The sequence below is a fragment of the Leptosomus discolor genome, chromosome 2 (genome assembly GCF_034619465.1).
Source record: "Leptosomus discolor isolate bLepDis1 chromosome 2, bLepDis1.hap2, whole genome shotgun sequence".
Classification (NCBI taxonomy): domain Eukaryota; kingdom Metazoa; phylum Chordata; class Aves; order Leptosomiformes; family Leptosomidae; genus Leptosomus; species Leptosomus discolor.
In genome coordinates, this window is record NC_141392.1 from 110748679 (window position 1) to 110771772 (window position 23094).

Consider the following 23094-nt stretch of genomic DNA (forward strand, 5'->3'; position numbering starts at 1 on the left):
ACCCCTTGCTGACACCCAGTCTTCCAGTACACACAACATTTTCCTGCTCCATCTTGCTCAGCCGTCTTCCAGTACACCAAACATTTTCCTGCACCAGCCACAGTGGATTTTAACTGGAGATGGGATCCATATCACAGGGATTCAAGATTGAACTCTCCTAGAGGTGAGAAGATCCTGGATCTCAAGGCTTTGCTCTGGACAAGTCTCTTATGCTACTTTCCTCTCCCCTTTCCAGCTTTCCATTTCCTAGGCTAAACCACTGAGTGCTGAGGAAAGAGCTTGGTGTTGAATACGATCTAAATGCATTTTACTCACAAATTGAATTAAAACTAAAAGAAAGGTGGGAGAGGAAAAAAGCAATCCTGGAATCAAAACAGCCCAAACAACTGTGTTGAGTGGAGTAAGCCATCAGATGTTAAACAGCTTATTTCATTACTGGGAACTCAAGCAAAGCCAGTACTCTTCCTCCTGGGCAGCATCCCAGCAGAACGGCGTGCCCACTGAGCAGTGAGGAGGTCTTGTTGTGCCCAGGAGCAGTAGGTTATTTCTGACAGAAAGTGCAGTCACATTTTATAGGGAAGGACAGATACTATGGAAAAGCTGAAGGGACAGAAAATCTGTAGTGGGAAGAAGGTGGATGAAGCTTCTTCAGCTAGAAAGCCCTGGGAAAACATTGACTAGCAAAGCCCTGCAATAGGACAGGAAAGCATCAAATGTTTCACCTACTTAGCGGAGGAGGAAAGTCAGACCCTTGGGGATATTGGGGATGACAACTAGCACATGAAATGTGGAATTTTGGCATTAGACTGTCACCTGCCTCTCCCGCTGTCAAGTGTGTTGGAGGGACCTAAAGAGCCTAAACAATGCTCGAGGGTCAGTTGTGGATCCTGGCTGTAAGACTCGGGTGAAGCGATGCAGCCCGACGCAGGCAGCATCTGGGCTGGCTCTGCTGGTTGGTAGCCCAGTACCCGCCGCACGTGCCTGGCTGCTGCACCCCCCTCTCCAGGGCTGCAGCTCACCCTAAGCAGCCCAAAGTGGGGCATGCAGATGGGGGCATCCCTGGAAAACACCCACACCCTGGGAAAGCTCTGCAACGTGCGGCACCGGCTCGTTTCTCTGCTCTGTTGGCACCATGGAAGGACGCCAAAGGGGAAAGAAACTCAGTGTAAACAGTGTTGCCCGTCCTGGGGAAGGGGAAATAGCACAGCTATGAACCAGAAGAGCTTCAGCCCAGAATTAGAGCCTGAGTTTATTTCACATTAGTAATCTCGCTGCACCTTCTTAACATCCTGAAGCACTGCAGTAGTGGAGGGGAAGTGCACACCCAAGGCTGATGTAAGGATTTACCCATGCTGTGAGAAAAAAATGGGGACTCCTTGCCCTTTTTATGTAAGCAGTGTAAAACTAGGTAGGAAAGTGCCTTTGAAGGGGAGCATTAAGATCTCTGCTGTGCAAGTGGAGTAACAGCAAGTAAGTCCAAGCAAGCACTAGTTATGAGAAAAAGCATCAAGTCATATTCAGCAGCCCAGCCTGGTGGGATACGTTATCCAAGCAGCAGTGGGGTATGGTCTGCTTCTGAGAAAGTGGGTGGAGGAGACTGAGTCATTTGTGACCAGGAGTGCTGCCAGGGGAGTATCACAAGGGCAGGAATTTCAGTTTTCCTGCTCCTTAACTGAGGCAGGGACGGGATGTGGACACCGCTGGGGTGAGACACCCCCTTAGACACTAGGACAGGGATTTAAACTGTTAAGTGACTCAATCGCTGCTGACTTTTCCCCAAAAAACCCCAAAGGCTCAGAAGAATATAGGTGGCTTTTATTTATTCAGCTTTTAATGGAAAATGTATTTGTCAGTAGTAAAATCCTATACTTGTTTGTGACCATTTAATATATACAGTTAGTTGTAAAGCACGGTGCTAAATCAGCATTATATATATGGGGGGCACTTGGGACATGTAATTACCAGTTGCGTAGTTCAAGTGCAAGCGTTGTGAGGGGATATTACCCTTGCAAGCAAGCCCACCCCCAGCTCCTGCCTTCCTTTGCGTTGGCTGCTGTTAATCAGCGACGTGTCCTTGTCCCTGGGTTTGCTGTCAGTCCTGCGGCACGCAGCTCTGCCTGGGCCCCCAGCAGGAAGGTGGCATTGGAGAGGGACACAGGAACCTCATCACCCGCGAGGCAGCATGGCCGGACTCAGCTGGAAACAACATGTTTGTTAGAGCACTGCTGTTTTGCCCACCAAGCAGCGTTTGGGGAGGCAAAGGGACCCTCTGATGAGGAGCAGCGATGGGAGTGGGCACAGGGCAGTCCAAGGAAACTGGGAGAAGGTGGTGCCACAGCCAGAAACCACACTGGTTGGTGAGGAGTTTATTTATAAATACAATGGGTTAGCGATCACATCTCGGTTCAGATGTCAGTGTAGTGTGACAGCTAGCTGTCATGGGGAGGATTTTGTACAGCAAAAGTCCAGGTGGCACTCAGACATTATTTCAGGCATTTATGTTTTTATAGGAAGCAGCAAGCGAAGCTGAGCATGCAGAGCAGGGGTAACTCAGCTTTTGTCTCCTGCTCATCTGCTCTTGCAGACCCTGTGCGACTGCAAGCATCAAGGTGGGGAGGACCATGCTCCCACTGTGCTGGTGGCTCCGCAGCCAGGTTCCTCAGCCCTGGCCAGGAAACATCCAGAGGCAAGCAGGGCTGAGCCTTGGTGTGTCTGTGAGAGGACATCCACATGCAGCGGGGCAGCACTGAAGGCGTGATCGGTGCCAAGGTCAGTCACTTGGAGGTGGCCGTCTCGTCTGTCCCCTTCTCCTCCACACAAGCTCTTGTGCTTACTTCTGTCCAAGGACGCCCTGGCTGGTCTCCTCCCGCCCTTAGCCTCATCATCTGTCTTGTTTTCAGTGACGGTCATTAACTGCAACCCAAGATAGCTACGTTTTTATGGGGATGTTCCTTATTCTTAACATTTTGCCAGGAGAGGGCTGAGAAGGGAGAGGGAGGGGCTTTTTCTGCAGGGGAAGGGAAGGGAAGGGAAGGGAAGACAAAAGAAAACTCCAGGAAGGAGCAGGGGAGGCTGCAGGATGGCCGATGTGGACCAGGGACATGTGAGTGATTAATTCCCCGGGAAGTGCAGGGCCAGGAGTCACCACAGGGTGGGGGGTGGGGGGAAACACACTAGCCCAGAAATAAAATGGACACTTATTTTAAGGTCTGCTTAGAGATGTGACCCAAGAGGCAGCAACCTTTCATCAGGAAACCAGGTCTGGGATGTCAGGGCCCTTCCCAGGCACATAAGAATGTCCCATTCCCAGAAAGGGGTGTTGGGGGAACCCTTTGGATGTTGGGGGAAGATGCTCAGTAGTGTCTCAGGTTATCAAACATGACGGGAGACAGAAGTTGTGCATCTGAGCCATGCAGAAAGCCCCTCTGATATCAGCCAAATAATCCAGAAGCAGTGCAAGGAACGGCAAAAAGTGCCAGGATCTTAAACAAACCCCATTTGGCATTAAAAGAGATGACCCTTAGTGAGCTGCCCACAGCGGCCACACAGGAAGACCGCACCAACCGTCTCTTCTGATCACACATGGACATTGGCCAAGAGCCAGTGAAGAGATAACTAAACACACAGACAAGACAGCTGGATGTCTGTGATCAGACAAATCCCCCACCCACAGACCTCCCGTGGGCTTGGCACTGTACTGTGCTCGGTGCTGCACGAGCACTCAGGGGTATATGGACAGCGTCCTAGAGGAGATGGCAGTGTTGGTGCTGGAGGACCTGCTCTCTGACTGTGAGGACACCATCGCTAACTGTGTGCGAGGCCACTCCTGCCCAGTGGAAGTCTCTGGTACCAGTCACCCCCAGCTGTGAGCATGTGAATGATGGCCGATCATCCGGAAGTCAGTCTCTGGTCACACAGGACGTCTTCCCAGCATCTGAGTGCTGCATGAAAACACTTCAAGATTAACAAAATGTGAAAGGTGATTCAGGATGAAACCTGTGTTTGCGCAGAGGCTTGATACCTGCCCAAGCAAGTCATGAGATGACGAAAAGAGGGGAACATCTGTCAGCATTGCTAATGCTTTAATATACCCTGTGTCAGAAAATATGTGTGAGTCTAGCTAACAGTAATATTGTGGTCAAGAGAACAGTGAAAATGATGAAGACATCCACTTATGCAGAACAATAAATAAATAACATATTGGGTTTTTTTTTGCTGGTATTTGAATCCATATTCTGGTGCCACTAAAACAAGATCAGGGCAGGAATAGCAGCAGTAGACAAACCAGATGGTACAGCCGAGTGAGCAGATGGTGCACTAGTGTGTCATACTTATTACTGTCACTTACTTTTTTATTTCTAGTACAGTCGATCTCTGGACGGTCCTTACCTGTAATCAATATTGAATTTTTTTAATTCAGTAAACATTATATTTCACATACTTGGAAAAAATCTGGTTGAGTGGTGATTTCCCTCTGCAGTACTGCTAGGTCTCAGGAGGTGCAGTCAGTATTTTTTCAGGTAGAAACATGTTTTTGGGAGTGGAAAAAAAAATTGGCAGTGTGTGTTTATTCTATGAGCACCCCAGGCCCAAAATAAAATGGGAAACAGTTTGTGTGGTTCTTCTCTTAAACCTTTTCCTTTTGCCGTAACCTGGCTACGTTTCTTTAGGCCGTGCTGGCTGCTTATCCACTCCTTGGATGTTTATCCATGTACTGAAAGCTCAATCTGTTTCTGAAAGTGAATACAAAAGATGCAGGGGAGGAAGAAGTCCACTTTTGACTCACACCAGTTGGGGATGGCACGCAAGGACTGTGTTTTTCGTCCTCCCTTTGGGCAAAGGCTGCTGTGTCACAGCCTGTCCCTGCTAGCAGACACGTACGCAGTTTGCCGGGGAGGGCTGGGGCTCCTCGCCCGGCGGCGGGGGGGATTTGCTGTGCTATTCGATAGCCCGCAGCGATAAACCAGATCTCCCCTTCGTCAGCTGGCCCGCAAGAGGCATGACAGCGCAGAGGGACCGCACGTTTGTGCTCCCCTTCCCTCTTAGGCTCTGTCTAGCACTGCGCTCGCCTTGTCAGCGTGTCGGGAGCGTGTCCCTTCGGCTCCACAACGCTGCCAGGCACAGCGAAAGGCGTGATAGCAGCCAGAGGCTAGATGCTCTGCACCCGCTCGCTTGCTAGGAAAGAGGTAATCCATCAAAACACCGCTCACACAGACCCTTGCTGTCAGCTGGGGCCAAAGTCTGTGTGAAAGCCCCTGGATTTATTATTGCTTTTGCATTCAGAAATTATTCTAGCCAGAAATATTCCTTGTTGGTCTGTCTGGGTTTTTTTCTTCTCTTTTTCTTCCTTTCCCCGCCCTCTATTCTTCATGGCTATCCCTTATAGCCCTTCCCCCATCTATTCTTCACAGATATCCTGTATATAACTCTCTGACTATAAATCCCTTTTATAACTCTGCTATTCCCACTGAGGTTGGTGAATCCCTCTGATCCCGTTCCTGCCCTGGGCCAGGGGCTGCTGCAGCCGTTTCCATCAGCTGGTGACAGGCATCACCTAGCAGAGCTGCTTCATTTGCTCTGCCGTGGGGACTTTCTCCTCTGGCTGCCGCACTCGGCCCAGCAAGCATGTTTTGGGGCAATCCGGGGCTGTGGCAGCTCCAACTGCTCCACTGTTGTGCTTCAAGTGCACAACAGAGGATGGAGAGGGGACGGAGAGATGCATCCTACACATGCATCGCAGTCTTTTATTTCTTCTGATGTACCTTCTCATGTCTCCTGTACAGGAGCTCTGACTGCAATTATCTATATTTATTTAATCCTGCCCCATTTGCTAGGCTATATGTGTTTGCTACTGTAGCCTGCTGCTGTACTCAGTCAGACCAGATGCCGCTGCCAAATTGCACTAACTCTAAATCTGCACCCCAGACAACTGCTTTGGTCTATTTTTAACTGCTAGTAAACACTAGGAAAACCGTCTGAGCTGGTAATATTCCTCCTCTAGTCCCTTTTGAATTGTTTATTGTATAATTATCTGCAAAAATGGAATGGGCCTGTGTGCCCTTTTGTTATTTTCAGTCTACAGTATTAAATATTTTCCCTCCTACTCACAAGCAATGTTTGATTCTTTTCTTGTCTTCCCAGTTGAAAGGATAAGATATCCAGAGTGGACCCTTCTCAATCCTCCACTGAAGCGACATATCTGCTCGTTCCTACATCGGAACAAAGACATTGTCTATCTTTGACAAAGAAAGCTTTTCTCTGAAGTGTTTGCCAACCGTCTGAGTTAAATAGGCCTTTATAAAACCAAATGGTGCTCAGAGAGCCAGATCCGGAGGATACTGGAGCAGCAGCAGTGCAGGGCAGGCTGGCGGGGGATGGCTCTGCTGGGCCGGGGGCCGCGCTGCCGCAGCCAGGCAGGGCAGGGGCACCGGCATCCTGCAGCCATCCCCATGGGTAGGCTCCTCCAAGCTCTTTGGAAAGGAGTGTTGGGGATATTTGGGCCCTGTTCCAGGTTACTAGCTTCAGAAGTGAAACCACAGCCAGTGCGGATCATCCCGATGAGCACGCTTGTACGTTGCCCCGGGAGCTGTGCCGCTGGCTGAAACCCACAGGGAAGTTGGGACAGTATGAACTGCATTAATACTCACCTTAGAGCAGGAAAGACAGATGGGGGGAGAAGTAAGAGCGGGGAGAGGAGGAGAAGGTCCAGGCTGTTAGGGCTGGGGGGCTTGGGATCCGTGAGGTTCAGACCCGTGCTCTGCCACTGACATCCGACGTGAGGATGAAGAAGATACACCTTCCTCATCTAGCACCGCCTCAGCTGGCAGCAGCAGAACAAGGCAGACTAGGCGATTTTGGTAGGAGCTCTGAGGATTTATCTTAAAAATCTTAGTTTCCATTTTTAGCTCAGCAAAGGGAACACAATCAAACATGTTTTCCCTGTGGCGCAGGTCAGAGCACAGGCGTGTAACATCACTTCTTTCAATGGTCTTGCATCCACGCGCTGCAGCGAGGACCCCCGGTCCAGCAGTTTCCACCTGGGGACTCAGAACACATAAGCACAGTCTGTGGTATGTGGCATGAGAAAACATCCCGCTGGGAGTCGGGAGGAGAAGTGATCCACTCTGCCGCCCTGCAACCGCTTCTTCACTGGCGAGGCTGCTGTGCTGCCTTCAGATGCTATTACTCAATTAAAAACCTGCGCTGTAAATGACTAAGGCTGTGCGTGTAAGCACTTTAAGCAGAAACTGCATGTGTTTCGACAAGCAGCAAAGAGACAAATACAATTGCTTCTCAACTACAGCAGAACGAGAAAATGCAAAATAGAACGGCACAGTATTTTCCTATTTTACAATTCCCTAAAGTTTTCCCTCGAAACAGGACCGTGTGAGTGGCTCTGGTCTTACAAGGAATGGCTAGTGATTTACAGAAGAGGCACGTACCCTATGCCCCCACTGCGCCACCCCCCATCGTGCTTTTTAGTCAAATGAGAGCATTTTCGTCAAATTTGTTTCATTCCCTGTCACACAACTGATTTCCTTTTGTGAATGCCACTCTTCAATGTCAGAGCTGGATTTGCAGTTTGAATTATCACCATTTTTCTTACTATCATAAGGCACGGGGCCCAGCCACACGGCTCTGGCCCCAGCACGGTAGGTACCACGCAAGCGCAAGCAGAAAGCTGCGCACAATCCAAGCACAGCACGAGGCGCCGGGCAGGGGCATGAGCTTGCAGGTTGCAGGGAACAACGTGCAGGAAACCCCGCGGGACCTTCAGGGTGCCACAGTCCTGTGGGAGGCTTGGCAATGGGAGAAAAACAGGGATTAAGTTAAATATGGGAGGCACTGGGGAGGGATGCAAAGAGGCAAGGGGAATGCCTGGATGGATAGGCCAGGGAGTTCATTTTAATTTGGTGTTTGATGGGCTAGGAAGTGGTAGTGCTGGGGAAGCTGACGTACGTGAAAGGTGCAGTAATGGAGACCAGACATGAGCACAGTATGGTGAAACTTTAGAAACTAGGTGGACAGCACGGAAAGACCAGGATTTAGAAGAGCCGTAACGGAAAAAATGAGCCCCAGTGGTCAAGTGAAGCTAACAGCAAAAGGAGATGACAGATTCAAGATGATCCCTCCCATGTACTCCGCATGGACAAGCAGGATGTCACGTCTTGAGAAACCAGGGAAGGAATAAGTAGAGATCATCCAGCAGGAAAAAATGCTTATTTCTGTGTTTTGTTTTGGCTGGCGGCCGGGAAAGCGCTCGCATGGCCGGCTCAGGCTCGGGTAGGACCCAGGCCTGCCCTCCTGGGGCTCCAGTCAGGGGGACCCAGGCCTGCCCTCCCCAGGCTCCAGTCAGGGGGACCCAGGCCTGCCCTCCTCCGGCTCCGCTGGGGCCGAGCGGCCCTCATCGGGACAGCGGGCACGGGGCCGGCGGTACCACCAGTGTCACCCGGTAAACCCACAAACCCCGCTGGGAACGGGGCGGCCAATACGTTTCAGCTTCCATTAAAAAAGGAAAACAAGGAGCTGGGGACTGGAAGGTGAAAACCCACACATTCTTCATACAAAGCCGTTGCGATTGAAGACTGTTCAGATGCCGGGCAGGCTGGTGCGGGGGAGGCCTTGCCTGGCCGTGCGCGGCCCCACGGCCGAGCGAGGTTGACCCGTGACGGCCCCCCCCCCCTCCCCGGGGCTGAGGACCCTTGGCATTTTTTGACCCGTGACGCCCCCCCCCCCCCCCTCCCCGGGGCTGAGGACCCTTGGCATTTTTCGGGGGGCGGTAGGGCTACTTTTACAGCCGGATCCAGCTGGCAGAGCCGTGCGGCGGCCCCTTCCCCGCCGCCGTCGGCGGGACGGAAAAACCGAAGGGGAGCGGTGGGAACCTGCGGGAAAAGGGACGTTTCGCCCCAAATCCCGCCCGAGCACCGAGGGGGCCTCAGGGACTCCGGAGGGGGGTGGGGGTGCGGGGGGGGGAGGGGTGCGGGGGGGGAGAGATGCCTGCGTGTCGCGCCGCACGCACCGCGGGAAGGGGGGAGGGGGAGGGGAGCCGCGCCCCCGCGCCGCGCCCCGCCACACCCCCGCGCGCACGGGCATTCCCGGCCGCCGCCCCGCCCCCGCCCGACCTTTCCCCCAGTTTCCAGCGCGCGCTCCCCCTCCCCTCCCTCGGCCTCGGCCTCGGCCCCGCCCCCTCCCTTCCTTCCCGCCCGCCGCCGGCTGAGCCGCCGCCGAACGTGCCCACGCGCCGCCCTTCCCGCCGGCAGCCCCGCGGCACGCCGCGATCACGCCGGCCGCCGCCGCTCATTGGCCGGGCGCGGGCCGAGGCGGGCGGTGATTGGCGACGAGCCGGCTCCCCCCCTCTCCCCTCCACCGCCCCCCCCCCCCCCCCCCCGCCTGCGCTGTCTGGCGCAGGGAGCGTCCGGAGCGCTTCCCCCGGCGTGCGGGGCGCTCGGCTCCCGGCGGGCGGGGGAAGGGGAGGGGGAGGAGGCGGTGGCTCCGGCTGCTGCTGCTGCTGCTGCTGCTGCTGTGTGCGCTGCTCCTGCGGCTGCTCCCCGGTCAGACCGCCGCCGCCGCCCGCCGGAGCCGCGCCATGCACGGCTCGCCCTGCCCGGAGATGGGAGATGCGCCCGCGGTAAGCACCGAGCGGGCGGAGGGGGCGGTGGGGCAGCCGGCGCCGGCCCGACCCGGGCACGTGCTGCGCGGCGGTGCGGCGGGCAGGGGCGCGGGGGCCGTTACCGCCTCAGCGCAGGCGGCGGCCCCTCGGGACCGTTACTCACCCCGGGGGGGGGTGGTCGGTTGGGACCGTTACCCGCCGCAGGGGGTGGTCGGTCGGTGCCGTTGCCGGCGGGGGGGTGGCCGTGCCAGGGCAGAGCCCTCAGGGGCGGGTGTTGCCGCGGTCACCTGCGGGGGGGAGGGGGCGGTGAGGGGCGGCCGTGTGGGGGCGGTGGCAGAGCGGGAGCTGCCCTCCTCCTCCTCCTCCTCTCTCTCGTCCTCCTTCCCTTCCCGCCATCCGCCCCTCAGCGGCGCCGCCCGGCCGGGGGCACCCGCCGTGAGGCGGGGAGGGGGCGGACGGGGGTGGTGCGGCCCCTGCGGGCGGGAAGCGGCGCTGCCCGGCGGTGGGGGGCCCGCCGCCCGCCCCGTCCCTGCCCGCTGCCCGCGCACGTACGGCCCCGGCAGCCGGCGGGGTGACGTGAGGACAGGCGGCCAGGCGCGGCTGGCCATTTCCCTGGCAGCGGGAGAGCCTGGGCTGCGGCGCTCGCCTTGAGAATGGGCTTTTCTAGGGTGGTTTACTTTTTTTTTTTTTTTTTTTTTTTTTTTGAAGCTGTGTATATTTTTTCACGTTTCTTCAGGGAAAACTGCTCTGCTGAACAGTGGGGTTGGAAAAAATAAAACCTCTGGCTTGGTTGCCTGCACTCGCAATTTGAGGAACACTCATGGGCTTTCTGGCTGCTTAGTGCAGAGCCTCGCCTGATGCGGCTCCTGTTCCACGGGTAGTCTAGGTCCAGGCTTGCAGGCACATCGGTTTTTGCCCTCGTTCCTGTTCTCATTGTTTTCAGTGGAAATTCTTAGAAGTCTCTCTCAGAGCAGTTAATCGCTTTAGAGTGCTTTAACCTGTTCCTGGCGCCCCCCACCCCGACATCTCCATGCTTGATACCTCATGTTTTAGGCAGAAGTCCTCTCTTGAGTGCAGCACTGGCATTTTTGGATCCATTTGGTTTAACATGTTTGCAGTGCAGCGGAGACAGTGTCACACAGCTTTGTATCTTTGTGACACGGTTGAGCCAGCATCGTGTAAGTGATGTCACCGAACAAGTATCGCTCCCCCGAGGGCTTCAGGCCATGCTAACGGTGTGGTGGTGCTTTTGCTGCAGTGTATACAGCAGTAGGCTCAAGAGTCTTGGTTCATGCTTCTGAACTGCAGCCCTCGCAATGAGTTGGTGTGCCTAAAGACTGGAAGGATTTGGAGGCCTAGTTGAGACTGGGCTGGCATGTGAGCGATAAACCAGTGGTGCAACGTAACCTTTGGAGTCACTGCCAGGCGCTGCACACACACACATGCACATGCACACACACACGGTGTGTTTTGGTGATGCTTGTGATTGGAAACAAATCAATATGATTACGTTTGTCTTCACATTACCCGTGGTGCAATTTGAGATACCTAGCACCTATGTAGTACCATACCTTTCTAAAGTACAATACAAACAACTGCCAATACACTTTGAGGACTATTTTCCTTCCTTCCTCCCACCCTGGCTTCCCTATTGGTAAAAATAAGATTAAAATGCTTTTGCAAGGTGTAGTACTCTGAGTCAGTGATCATACCTCAAAGCATCTTAACATCAGCTGGAATTTATCTTCTAAATGTTACCAGAATGAGATTAGTGCTGAATAGCAGTCATCTTTGGGGTCTGGGAAACAGCCTTGTCTAAGCGAGTTTGGAAGTCAGGATTTTTTTTCCTCTTTTTGCTTGTATGCGAGCATGGGATGTGTTTATTCAGAGCAGTGTAATCCAGGAAGGTATCTCTAGAAATGTGAGCTACACCCACATGTGTTCCTTTTCTGCAAATCACACTACTTTCTATTTTTTTTTTTTTTCCCAAGAGTTAACAGGGGTGGGAGATGAGCTGGTGGGGGGAGGGTGAGAGTTGAGCTGATTGGTAAAAGTCTTGCTGCAGGCCTGGGATCTGTTTCAGATGACCTTCATGGTGAGCAGACAGTACGTGGGTGGTGTCGGCTTTGTATTCTGACTTGTCCTAATAGCCAGTAATCCGGTTACGTTTAGGTTGACATTGTGGACATCTATGAGTCTATCCGCGAAAGGCAGCGTCATGACAGCGAGAGGTCTACCTGCAGCACCTTGGAGCAGAACGACATTGAAGCTGTTGAAGCGCTTGTTTGTATGAGCTCCTGGGGTCAAAGATCGCAGAAAGGTGACATATTAAAGATAAGGCCACTTACGCCCTTCTCGGATTCTGGTGATTTCACAATGCACACTGAGGCTACGTCTGAATTGCCAAAGGACTACTTATCTACGCTGGTAAGAAAACCACGAGTGCAAAATAAGTATGCCTGACCTCTGGATGGTACACCTCTGCCATGTCTTGACTTGGCTGGGGAAGATGGATGCCTCACGTGTCCCTGTGTAGAATAGTGACAGTATAGCCAGTGCCCTGTGTGGTACATAGACTAGTGGGGTGGGCATGTTGAGTTTGGGGGTTTTCTGCTCTCTCTGGAAACGCAAATGTAGGGTTTTGATCCCTTGTTAAATCTAGCTGTGAAAGCCCTTGCCGACGGGTTATTTAACTGGACAGGGACGCCGGGGATGCTGTCTGGGTGGCTGCTGTAGGTTTCTTGAAGCACTTTGGGTAAGAATGGCAGAGTGAGCCTCAGTGGTTCGGCACCAACTTAACTGCGAGCGCTGTATGAAAAAGGCTTTTGATGGCGTTTGGTTTCGCTCTGGTTGTTATAAGAGAAAGTAGAGAAAACAGACAATTTAATTAGTTTCTATGCTATGTGTTTGTACATGTAGTCTGTTATTTCGCCAGAGCGTAGGTCTTCTCTGGCTGACTAATGTCGGCTGAATCACAATTTTCTTAAAATTCTTTTTGGTTGCGATTTATGTTGCAACAAAAGTAGGTATTAAAAAAGGGCTTGGTGCCGTTCGGGTTTCAGATGGTTAAGGCCCATTTCAGCCAGCAGGCTTCTAGTATGCAGTTATGTCAGGAAAAGGGAATAGCAGAGGGAAGAGGCTGAGGTAGCATGGCAGCTGCTTGCTGGACTTCTCTCGTGCTGCTGCCGCTCAGTGTTGGCACTGTCTCTTGAGCAGCATGGGAGATCAGCCTGGGTGTTCAGTGGTAAAGGAGGAAGGAGAGGTGGTGGCAGCAAGAAAGCGTAGAGAGAAATGGATGAGTGAGAAGGGAGAGAGCAGTTCTATTTTGTCTTCATCTAAGAAGTGGCCATCAGCTGGTGGAGTAACCATTGATAAAAGATCTAGGGCTCACTGGAAGCTTGAAACTGAAAGGGTACAGTATCGCTGTCTGTTGCTAGTCTGTTTTCTGTGAACAGCAGAGCGCTCATAGCCTCTTACAGCTGCACCCGTTGCTGAGGAGAAAGGAATGAGAGAGTTTTTTGTAGTGCAGTGAGTAGACACACCATGTTTTATGCAGGTTTACAGCTGCCTCATCGCCTTTCTTTTATTATATGCTTTTGAGTGTACTCAAAATGGCCATCAGATGAGGCAATGTATACTTTCATCAGTTTGTCCAAAGAGGCAGGTTCTGAGATTCTAGAGAGGGTGTGTAATTTTATTTTTCACATTAAAGATAGTGAAAAATTGTGCTATGAAATTGCACCGCTGTGTAACGGTGTTTTCTTTTTTGCAGTGCATGACCCCTCCGCACAGCCCTGACTTTGTTGAGATATCAGCTGCTATGCTCCTCTCCTCCCAAGTCACATACTCCAAACCGAGGACTGTCATGGCAAATACAGCTGCCTGCTCAGTCACATCAGCGACCGCTGCCTCTCCCATAACCAAGCCATCTGTTATCAACATGGAGCGACAGTGCAGTCAGAAGCCAGTGATATCTGAATCCTTTGCTCCTCAGCCTTGCAGGGCCATGGCAACAAGCGTCATACGTCATACAGGTGATAGTTCTGCTTACCACCCCATTCCTGCTGTGCAAGAGGAAACAAAGGTAACTTCAGGCTACAGCACTTCCAGAGACTGGTGTGGAGTGGATGACCGACAACATTCCAGACCGCCACAGGACACGTGTGCTGCAGATGATTTAACTAACAAAACCTCTCCAGTACATCAACCTTATGCACATGACTCCAGCGATATTGTGACCAATAAAGGACAGCTACCAGTCCGGCCCGTTTCGCCACAGACCCACTTACCAAAGAATTGTGAGAATGACTTGCAAAAAAGAGCTACCCCAGTGACACCTGCCCCTGTTTCAAGCCCTCAAGTTCTCTGTCAAATGATCCCTTTAAATGGACAGAGCAGTATGATCAATGCCTATGTCAAGCCTTCGACTCCAACAGTCCCAACTCCCATGAAACCTATTTTACCGCAGACAGCCCCTCTCTCTCAGCCTGTGCTCATGGGACCTTCTGTGCCTCAGGGGACCGTCATGTTGGTTCTTCCACAGACTGCTGTCACGCAGACACCGCAGTGCCCGCAAACAGTAATGACTGTTGGGAACACCAAGTTACTGCCCCTTGCCCCTGCTCCTGTGTTCATCGCTTCTGGTCAGAGCTGCGCCCCCCAGGTGGACTTTTCTAGGCGAAGGAATTATGTTTGCAACTTCCCAGGATGCAAGAAAACCTATTTCAAAAGTTCCCACCTCAAAGCCCACCTTCGCACCCATACCGGTGCGTACGACAGGGCGAGTCCTTTGTCACTGTGACACTGGCTCGTGTTGGGGTGCTGAAATGCATGGCTTTTGGCAGGGAGGGGGTGGGAAAGGGAAGAGGCAGATGATCAGGAAACTTCCGATCATCTTGGAGAAGGGAGGAATGTTCATTCTCCGTGGGCAAGCAAAACAAGGCAAACTTTGTTCTGAGACCTCAGCTGACCCCATAGTGTTAGTTGAATTTCACATGCTTTAGTTGGAGCGAAGCTTTGCCGTCTGTGTGCATGTGTTTAGATTTGAGTGGAATCCTGCCATCTGGACTAGATCGCAATGAATTGTGCAAGTCCCTTTTTGGGGGGCATGGAGAAGTCTGGTGTAAGCAAACCATAGTACAGGTAGCTGGTCTTAATTGTTACAGAAGTAAAAGAAAAGGAAGTCAGAAACTGCAAAATTTTCCAGAGTTTTATTTAGGCTGTATGGGAATGCATTGAATTTTGGGCTACTATGTTAGGAGGCAGAGCTGCTACAGGACTGTAGCAGTTTATTCAGTTACAGAAAGGGAATTTTAAAGGTAATTGAAAGTTAATTGTAATTAATATGAGCTGATTTGCTCCATAAAATCTGGTCACTGTGGAGACAGTATACATGTGTTTTACTTATCCTTCTTCTGGCACCAAGATCCTCTTAAGTTAAAATGAACTTTGAGTTCTCAGGGACTATTTTTGATGTTGAGGGATAGGTATAGCAGGAGATTGGTACAGAATAGGTCATTCAAAAGTATGTCTAATTTTGGTTTTCCTTGATTTTTTTTCCCCCACCCTCCCTTGCCCCACAGACACTGGTTTATTTGATGTCAGCTTCTGTGGCAGGATTTGCATTAGTTTGTCAGCTTGTCTTTATGGTTCCTTTGGGGAAAGAGCTTAAGCCCTGTATGAAGCTGATAATCCCTGTAAACCAGAGCTCGGAGGCAGAATGATGCTTCTGCTTCTGGCTTGAGAGTAAGTGCTGCAGGCTGCTGAATTAACCTGGCACTACAGGATAAACAGACTAGCAACAAGTGTCTGGCTTTGAGCACGTGCTGCTGCTGATCTGTAGGGAAGCTGTGGTTGTTCCTGCATCGTGACTAAGACTAGGACACCAATGGGAGGTGAAGCACACTGACCCCTCCCTGTACAGGATCGGGGAGCAGAGTAGTCCGGCTTTCTCTTTCCACCTTTTCCCTGCACAGGGAGTAGCTAGGTGATATCCCATACACCAAATGTAGAACTTTTTTTTACTCTCAAAATCTGAAATAAGAACAACATTTCCATGGGGCTTCCTTTCTGCTGGACACTTTTGTTCCGCTCCAAAGCGTTACCAGAAATTTGGGTCACGTGGTAGATGTTTATCTTGAGCTTTATGGGGGTTGCAGGCAGTAGATTAGGATAGGTCCAGTGTTTAGCGGTCGCCCAGGATGAGCAGAGGCTGACGAGGACAGCCTTCCCAACTGCTGCCACTCCTGGGTGTGCAGAACTCCCTCCAGCTGCGTGGGGGTGGCAGGACAGGCCATTCCTCAGTGCTGCTCACTGGGGTGGCCTGTTTGTGTGTGGGACTGGATCACTGGAGCAGCAGGACTCCGAGGCTCGATTCCAGGCTTCCTGTTTGCCTGTGGTGGCTGCCGATGACTTGCAGCAGCTGTAGAGCTGTGGCCACACAGGGATAGGGGCAGGGGCTACTTCCAGTTCAGTCAGCAGGTAAGGTACCTGTGTGAAGAATCTTTAAACTGGGGTTTTGGACAGTTTAAAAAATAGACTTGATTAAAGAACATTTAGAGGGATATGAGGGAACAAATAGAAGCGATACCTATGATTTTTCTCTGGAACACAACTTGAGCTTAAGCTAATGTTGACTGCACACATGAGCAGTTCCGTGGAATGCATCAGTTTTTGCAAGGCAGGATTTAAGTTGGTTCTTTGAGAAGCTGTGTGACAGCTTTATCAAAAGTAAGTTGTTCTTCTTTTATGTCCTGCAGGAGAAAAGCCTTTCAGCTGCAACTGGGAAGGTTGTGACAAGAAGTTTGCCCGCTCAGATGAACTGTCCCGCCACCGTAGAACTCACACAGGAGAGAAGAAGTTTGCTTGTCCCGTGTGTGAGCGTCGCTTCATGCGCAGCGATCACTTGACAAAGCACACCCGCCGCCACATGACCACAAAGAAGATCCCCAGCTGGCAGGCAGAGGTTGGCAAACTCAACAGAATTGCCACAGCGGAGAAACCGAAAAGCAGCAGCGCTCCGAGTATGCTCATCCCCATGCCATCGTCTGTCTGTCAGGGCTAGTGAGAGAAAGCTCTTCTACAAATCTTCTGAAGATCAGGAAGAGCTCTGATGGCTGCAACAGAACTGACAATGGCTTTTTCCCCCCGTGTTTGTGCATACTTTAGTTTCCTTCAGTTTAGGTCCTCTGTTAATAATGCTATGTGAGAAATCCAGCATACCTTTCCTTGTCCCTTCCCTATTTGTTTTTTTCAATACTTGGGCAAATGCAATCACCAGCACTTCAGGAAAGCAGAACTCTTTGGAAATTATTTTGGCAATAGGTTAAAAAAGTCACTTGTGATGCTTGCTGTTAATATTTTGATGGACAGTAAAACAGGGTGATTTTTAATTTTTATACTAGTATTTTCTATACCAAATATATTTTGTATTTATTTGTTTTGGTCTTGATATGCAGGCAAATTACTTGACCTGCATTAGTAGGGGTGTGCGGGATGAGACCCAGAGTTTTGGAAACTCCTTTTCAGTAAACCTAAAGAATTGCATTCAGAGTATTTTGTAAACACGTAGTATTTCATAACTCATAGTGGTTGGGATTTTCACTTGCAGATCCTCCTCCTGCAGTGGGCTGGTGCTGTTACACCCTCCTTATGCAGGTGACATTGGGAGGTTTGAGATTGAAGGGTGTCATCATTTTTAAACCAAACCAGAATTCCTTTCTTTCGGAAAACAAGTGTCGAAATCCTCGCTGTGTTGTAAATCCATATACTCTTTGCACGTGGAAGCTGTTGTGACTTTTGGAGGAAGTTTGACATACTGGGCATTCCTGAGTCCACAATCCACCGGAGCAAAGTTTGGAGGAGCCAGACTGCTCTGATGGAGGTAGAAGCACAAACACTGTTTAGAAACGTTGACACTAAAAATTATGCTTTACTTTCAGTCCTACTAAACCAGCATATCAAAATCTACTGAAAAATGCAAAAATGGGAAGATATAACCTGTGAATAATTAACTGGGTCTCTGCTTATATTTTTTTTGAGGAGAAATAGACAATTGAGGGTTTTTCAATGTATTGTGGATGCTTGTGCACCTTATAGGAAATTGTTCAAGGCTTTCACTTACCTGTATCAAAGCACCAGAGGAAGTACTAATCATGTCTTGACTTAAGAAACAGCCACCATGTCAACTTGATGATGCTCTTCATGTGGCCTTATACTTCTCCTCAGTACTTTGTATAAAATCACCCTTTTCTATTAAATGAGATACTCTCCCTGTTGAACGGACTTTCTTTTACACCGAGTGTCAGTATGGCTAAGAAGTGCAATCCCGGGCTGCAGCCGTGCTGTGTTGTAATGGCCCAGGAATAAACCGAAGTGCCCGTGGCACAATCGGACGGCTCGGTTTCCACGGTGCAGAAGGGTGTGCGTGCGTATTGTAGTGGAGCTGACAGTAGAGCTGTTGTGTTGGGTGGTATTTTGCTGGGAGACAGCTCACCTGCTGAATGAAATATTTCTGTTGTGGTTATTCCTTCCGGACTCTTTTTCCCTTTAGCCACTCCTGCACTGAAGCTTAGGTGAGCGCTGGGGAGGACTCTTTTCCTGGATGTGTAACCTGCGGGTAACTAGGAATGCACTGTCTCTTGCGCTGCTTGGTTGTCCTGAAATCCTGGTCTTACTTTGTGGTGTGAGTGAAGCATGGCTCTCACCTACGCGAGGGCAGGCTTGCTGATCTCAGCTGGCACTCCCTGAAATCGGCAGAGACCCGTTTCAGTTGAAAGCAGAGTATGTCGTTACTTTTACGCTTCAGTCTATAGTTATAATTAAGTTTTCAAACTGCACTAAATTGGGGTATTGTGCAAAGTGTACTAACGTTTTTATGCCTGAGCTTTAAGGTGTCCACCCCCTGTTCACTCGACACACTCTGTAATCCCACTGTACGTGCTGGTGAGTGTGCACGTGTGCAAACTGCGCTGTGTCCTCTGCAAAGGGCTCCTTGAAACCTCTTCCTGGGGAAGTGGATGCTTGTAGTGTTGCTGTGCTCTGTCGATACCCAGTTTCCCAAATTTGTGTGGTGAAGAAAGAGACATTGGGTTGTGGTTGTTTTTTTTTTTTTTTAATGCTCAGAAGTCCCTTAGAACAAGTTTAACTTTTGGATGCCATTTTAGCATGCTTATAGCTGGGGGAAGAGTGTCCCGTCTCAGTCCAGAAGGAACTTAGTACTTTGGTTTTTTTTACAGACTAACCATTTCTGGTGTTCACCTGAGCAAAACAGTTCGGAAACTCATGCCATAATTTAGTAAATTGTCATGTTTATTGCATCAAGGCAGGGAAATGATGGACTGGAGAATGTGGAATTTAGAAAAGCCTGTCGTATAAATGTGTCCCGGTGCAGACACGCCACGGCTCCCTCTTTGTCGGGTTTACCTCGCCTGCAGCTCCTCCCAGCCGCTCCCGTGAGGTGTGCGCTGCCTCCTGCCACCCGTGTGCGGGGCGTGCGGGGGTCTCTGGTGGCTGTGCGTAAACAGCTGAGCCGCAGCCTGGCTGTGTCTGCTCCGTTTGTTCTTTCTGTTCCTCCCTGCTGCGTAAGGGGTATTTATGGATTAAGCATGACTGGGATAGCTGCTCTCTTCGCACTTTACTGCCTGAACTCTATTGTTCAGTCTTTTTATTTTGAGTCTATATTTTAAAGAAATGGAATCACATTTTTGTACCTGTTTTTATCTTTTATTAAATAAAAAATATGTAATGTGACTGGTTGTAAATCATCAAAAAAAATGTGAATTTTCAGGTTTCATACACATCCATTCCAGAACTATGTAAATCTGTCTGGATTAGGTTATATATCTAGGCCAGTGGAAGACCTTGGGGCTCGCCAGTTTACCTGTAAAGGCAGGACTTTTTTTCCAGTGCTTGTGGTTTATAATTTTACACAATGCTTCTTGTGTATTTGCTAGAATGTGTACACCGCCACCGGGGTTTGGGGTTTTTGCATGCTGTCTGAAAACAAGCGTCTCGGGGTTCCTAACTGTTCTAGCATGGCCTCCAGGAGCGATCAACAAAAGGGGATGGTCTGAGTGCTGCTCTGTTAGTGTTGCAAGCTGTGCATGGCATGAATGCTGGAAATAAAGAGGAGATGAGAATTTGACTCAAAAGATGGCTGCATTTGCCCTGGTTCTTCCCGTTCCCGCGTACCTGTGCTCTGGCAGGGAAGCGGCTCTGGCAGGCTGGGTGTCGCCTCTAGGTCTCAGCTGGGAAAGAGGCATCCAGCGGTGGTGACAGCAGCAGCAGCTACTTTAAATTTTTAAGCACCTCTGCTGTTTCTCTCCCTCTGACCAGTTCCCCAGCTGCAGCAACGTTTATTTCTAGCAGGGTCATGTTTTACTGGAAGAGAGGGGCTGAGAGGGTGTAATGACGCCAGCTTTCTGTCACAGCCTTTCACTGCAAAGTGACTCAGTCTCTGCAGTCAGGGCCCCTGGAGAGCGCACTGGGAGCGGTGACTCCAGGCTTTGTCCGCAGAAGAGCACATTGTTCGTGCAAGTGTGCAGAAGATCCTGTGGATGCTCCTGCTTCCCCCTCAGGAGAACAACTGGAAGGGAAGGCTTTACTGCAGGATCACTGCTCTGGCAGAGTAGCACACACTCTTCAGCCCCTGGGCTCTGCAGGTCTCCATAATGCTTTTGTCTCCCAGGGGAAGATGTCCTACCTGTCTGTTCCTACTACTGGTCTTCAAGGAAGGTTTTTCTGAGCATCAAGTCATATCCTAAACAATACCTGTAATTTTTTTGCCAATTTTTATATTGTCTCCCTCATTTTGCTTATGTGAAACATGACAATGGATTTCACAGTTCCATTCTCATCTTTCTGCTTTTCCTTGGAACCAACCTGTGATCCAAGCTGTTCTTTGCAGCCAGGAGGTGCAGTTGGTAACGCATCCTGATGGGGCTGAAGTCTGGAACAGCTTCATCCTGTGAGAGAAAACACGTGTGGAAGCCTTCCCAGCTGCCAGGCATCGTGAGGGCAAAAGTCTTTCTGTTCTGTAGCCTTTCTAAATCCATGAAAACTATTAATTTTCTAAAAAATAAAAAAAAGCAGGTGCACTCAAACGCATTCATTGGTTTAATGCTACATTTCGCAGTTAGACCAGCATTGCCTTCCTGTGTGTAGTTAGAGCCAAACCTTCAGCTTAGTGGCAGCTTGCCTCGTCTTGCTCACAAACTGATGAGCACCGGTCTGCTTGCAGTTAGGAACCTGGAAGTGGGAATCCCTTCTGAAGCGGCAGTGCTGGGTGGGCAGAGGTGGCCCGCGCTGCCAAGTGACTGCACACTTGGTGTGCTCCTCTGGCTTAGGCTACAGCTCTGGCTAACTCCAATTTCAGCTGTGAAAGCTGTGCTCGGTGTCCTGTTAATGATGAAGGTGGCACTTCATTTGTCATCTCTTGTGAGAAGAGTCCTGCCTCAGGGTTGCATCTGGCTTGAGCTCATCTGCTGGGATAAATCTTCTAACTGGTTTTGAAGTTTAATCTGTGAGCCCATCTGCCTATTTACCTCCCGTTCGTGTCTGGCAAGGCAGCTTGAGGCAGACAGGCTATGGCCATGAGAAGGCAAACTTCTTCCATGTGTGCAGGAAGAGTAAGTCATGACTCAAAACCTGGCAACCCGCAGGCTAGGGAAAGGACAAGGCAGTTCAGGAGGGTGCTGCAAACCCTCAGCCATGTCTGCCTACAGTCCGTGCGGTCTGTGCCATTACCTTCCCTGCAGCACTCTATGTTAGCACTAAGGCATCTTCTTTCCAGGTTGCTTTCATCCTCTGTCAAATGCAACCTTCCTCATTTTCTGCTGCAGTCCTTGAGTGCAGGAGAAGGAAATCAGGTGACTTTTGCATCCTGATGTGTGCAGAAGGCCATGGGCATGTCTTACATATGCAGAAAACTTGAGGAAGATGGAGCATACCCTTTCCTGGGAGAGTTTTTCCTAGATGGGAGGAATACTTGAGGTTTAATCTTCTCCCTTGTAGCATCTCTCGAGTTCAGGGCAGTTTCTTTTCTGTTGGTTATCGCTGTCCAGATAAACCCACTTCACCCTGTGCAAATAATTGCCATGTTCTGTTTCCAGAATCAGGGGAAAAACCCCAGCCCTGTTGTGGATGCAGTCTGTGCCAGGCAGCTGATCTCCACCTCCCCTGTCAAGTGCGGTGGGGACCTCCACCACGCTCGTGTGGCGCAGCTCCAAGGCTGCACCTTGTCCGGGACAGCGGCTCTGATTCAGCTCCTGGGGGTGTGTGTGCAAATAGCTTGGCTGAAAGCTTGAGGGGTTTGATCCTCAGAGGAAGGAGGTTGGGGAAGGACATCCCTGGGGTGATGAGAGTGCCACCCTCCTTTCTACTCTAATATTGTGAAGGTGAGTAGATGACAGCAGGGTGCTGGACATGATGCATCAGGGAACTATTAGTTGCTCTGCTCTCAGAGGTCTTGGCATGGGATGCTGGCAGATACACACATACAGGGGCCATCCTCGCATATGCTAGGGCAAAAGGACCGGCACTCAGGGTCACAGACACAGAGATAGAGATGGACTATGAAGACTTCCTATCCTGAGGAGCTGTGGTTGTGGTGACTAGCTGTTCTTCATCGTTCTTTCCCGACATCTCACCCAGGCACGGATCAAGTCACAACTTTGTTTTCCCCACCCAAGTCTACCTACAGCTCCCGACTGAATTCTTGAAGCTTGTAGGAAGTTTCACTGGATGACTACACGCCAGGTAAAAGATAACTTGCTTTCTAAAACTGCTCTGTCACTGGTCTGTTTTCTTAGTTGCCCATTTTCTGGACTACTGAAAAGGCAGAGCTCTGCATCCATTGCAGTGCTGCCAGGAAGAAAAGGCATCTACAAAGAAAGGAGAAAAAAGGACTCAAAGCATTTGTTTGCACATGAAAAACCCAGATTTGAATGAAACCCAGAGTCTGAGCAAGTGTGCAAATCGGTTCTGTAGTTTCAGGTTCATTGGTTTTGGTTTTTAAGATCTTGGGCTGAGTAATTAAAAAAACATGGCTTTAATGCTTTCACCACCAGAACCCTTTAGCTGGAATTTTGTTGCACAGCCAGGTAAGAAACCTCCAGAACTCATGGAAGTCACTAAGCTCAGAAGTGGAAATATCTGTTCATGCACTAAGAGTAATTTTTCATGATTAGCTGAAAAAAAAATTACCCTTTTCAGTCCTCTCAGCAGCTGTGGGTTTGCCTCACTTAAAAATAGTAGTAATAGGAGGTATGCATAGACAGCCAGCTGGCCAGCGAGGCTCTTATTCCTTTTGGACTGGTGCAAAGCATGGTGTGTAGCATTTGTCTTTGTTAGGTGAATAATGTAGTAATTTGGTTAATACACATGGCCTATTGCTGTTTTATTAATGGGGATTTATAATGTCAGCTCAAAACCTGAGCTCAGCTACGCTGTCTTATGCTGCATGTATCAGACAGGAGGATAGTTTT

The 23094-nt window shown here is 50.3% G+C and overlaps 1 protein-coding gene across 1 annotated transcript; it reads left to right on the plus strand.

Moving 5' to 3' along the window:
* The first annotated feature begins 9586 nt into the window (after positions 1 to 9586).
* KLF11 (KLF transcription factor 11) lies at positions 9587 to 17889 on the plus strand. Its single transcript, XM_086461572.1, has 4 exons — positions 9587 to 9628; positions 11783 to 12037; positions 13383 to 14376; positions 16369 to 17889. Exons 1-4 carry the CDS (start codon positions 9587 to 9589, stop codon positions 16671 to 16673), a joined length of 1596 nt encoding a protein of 531 aa, XP_086317698.1. The 3' UTR covers positions 16674 to 17889.
* The last annotated feature ends 5205 nt before the right edge of the window (positions 17890 to 23094 follow it).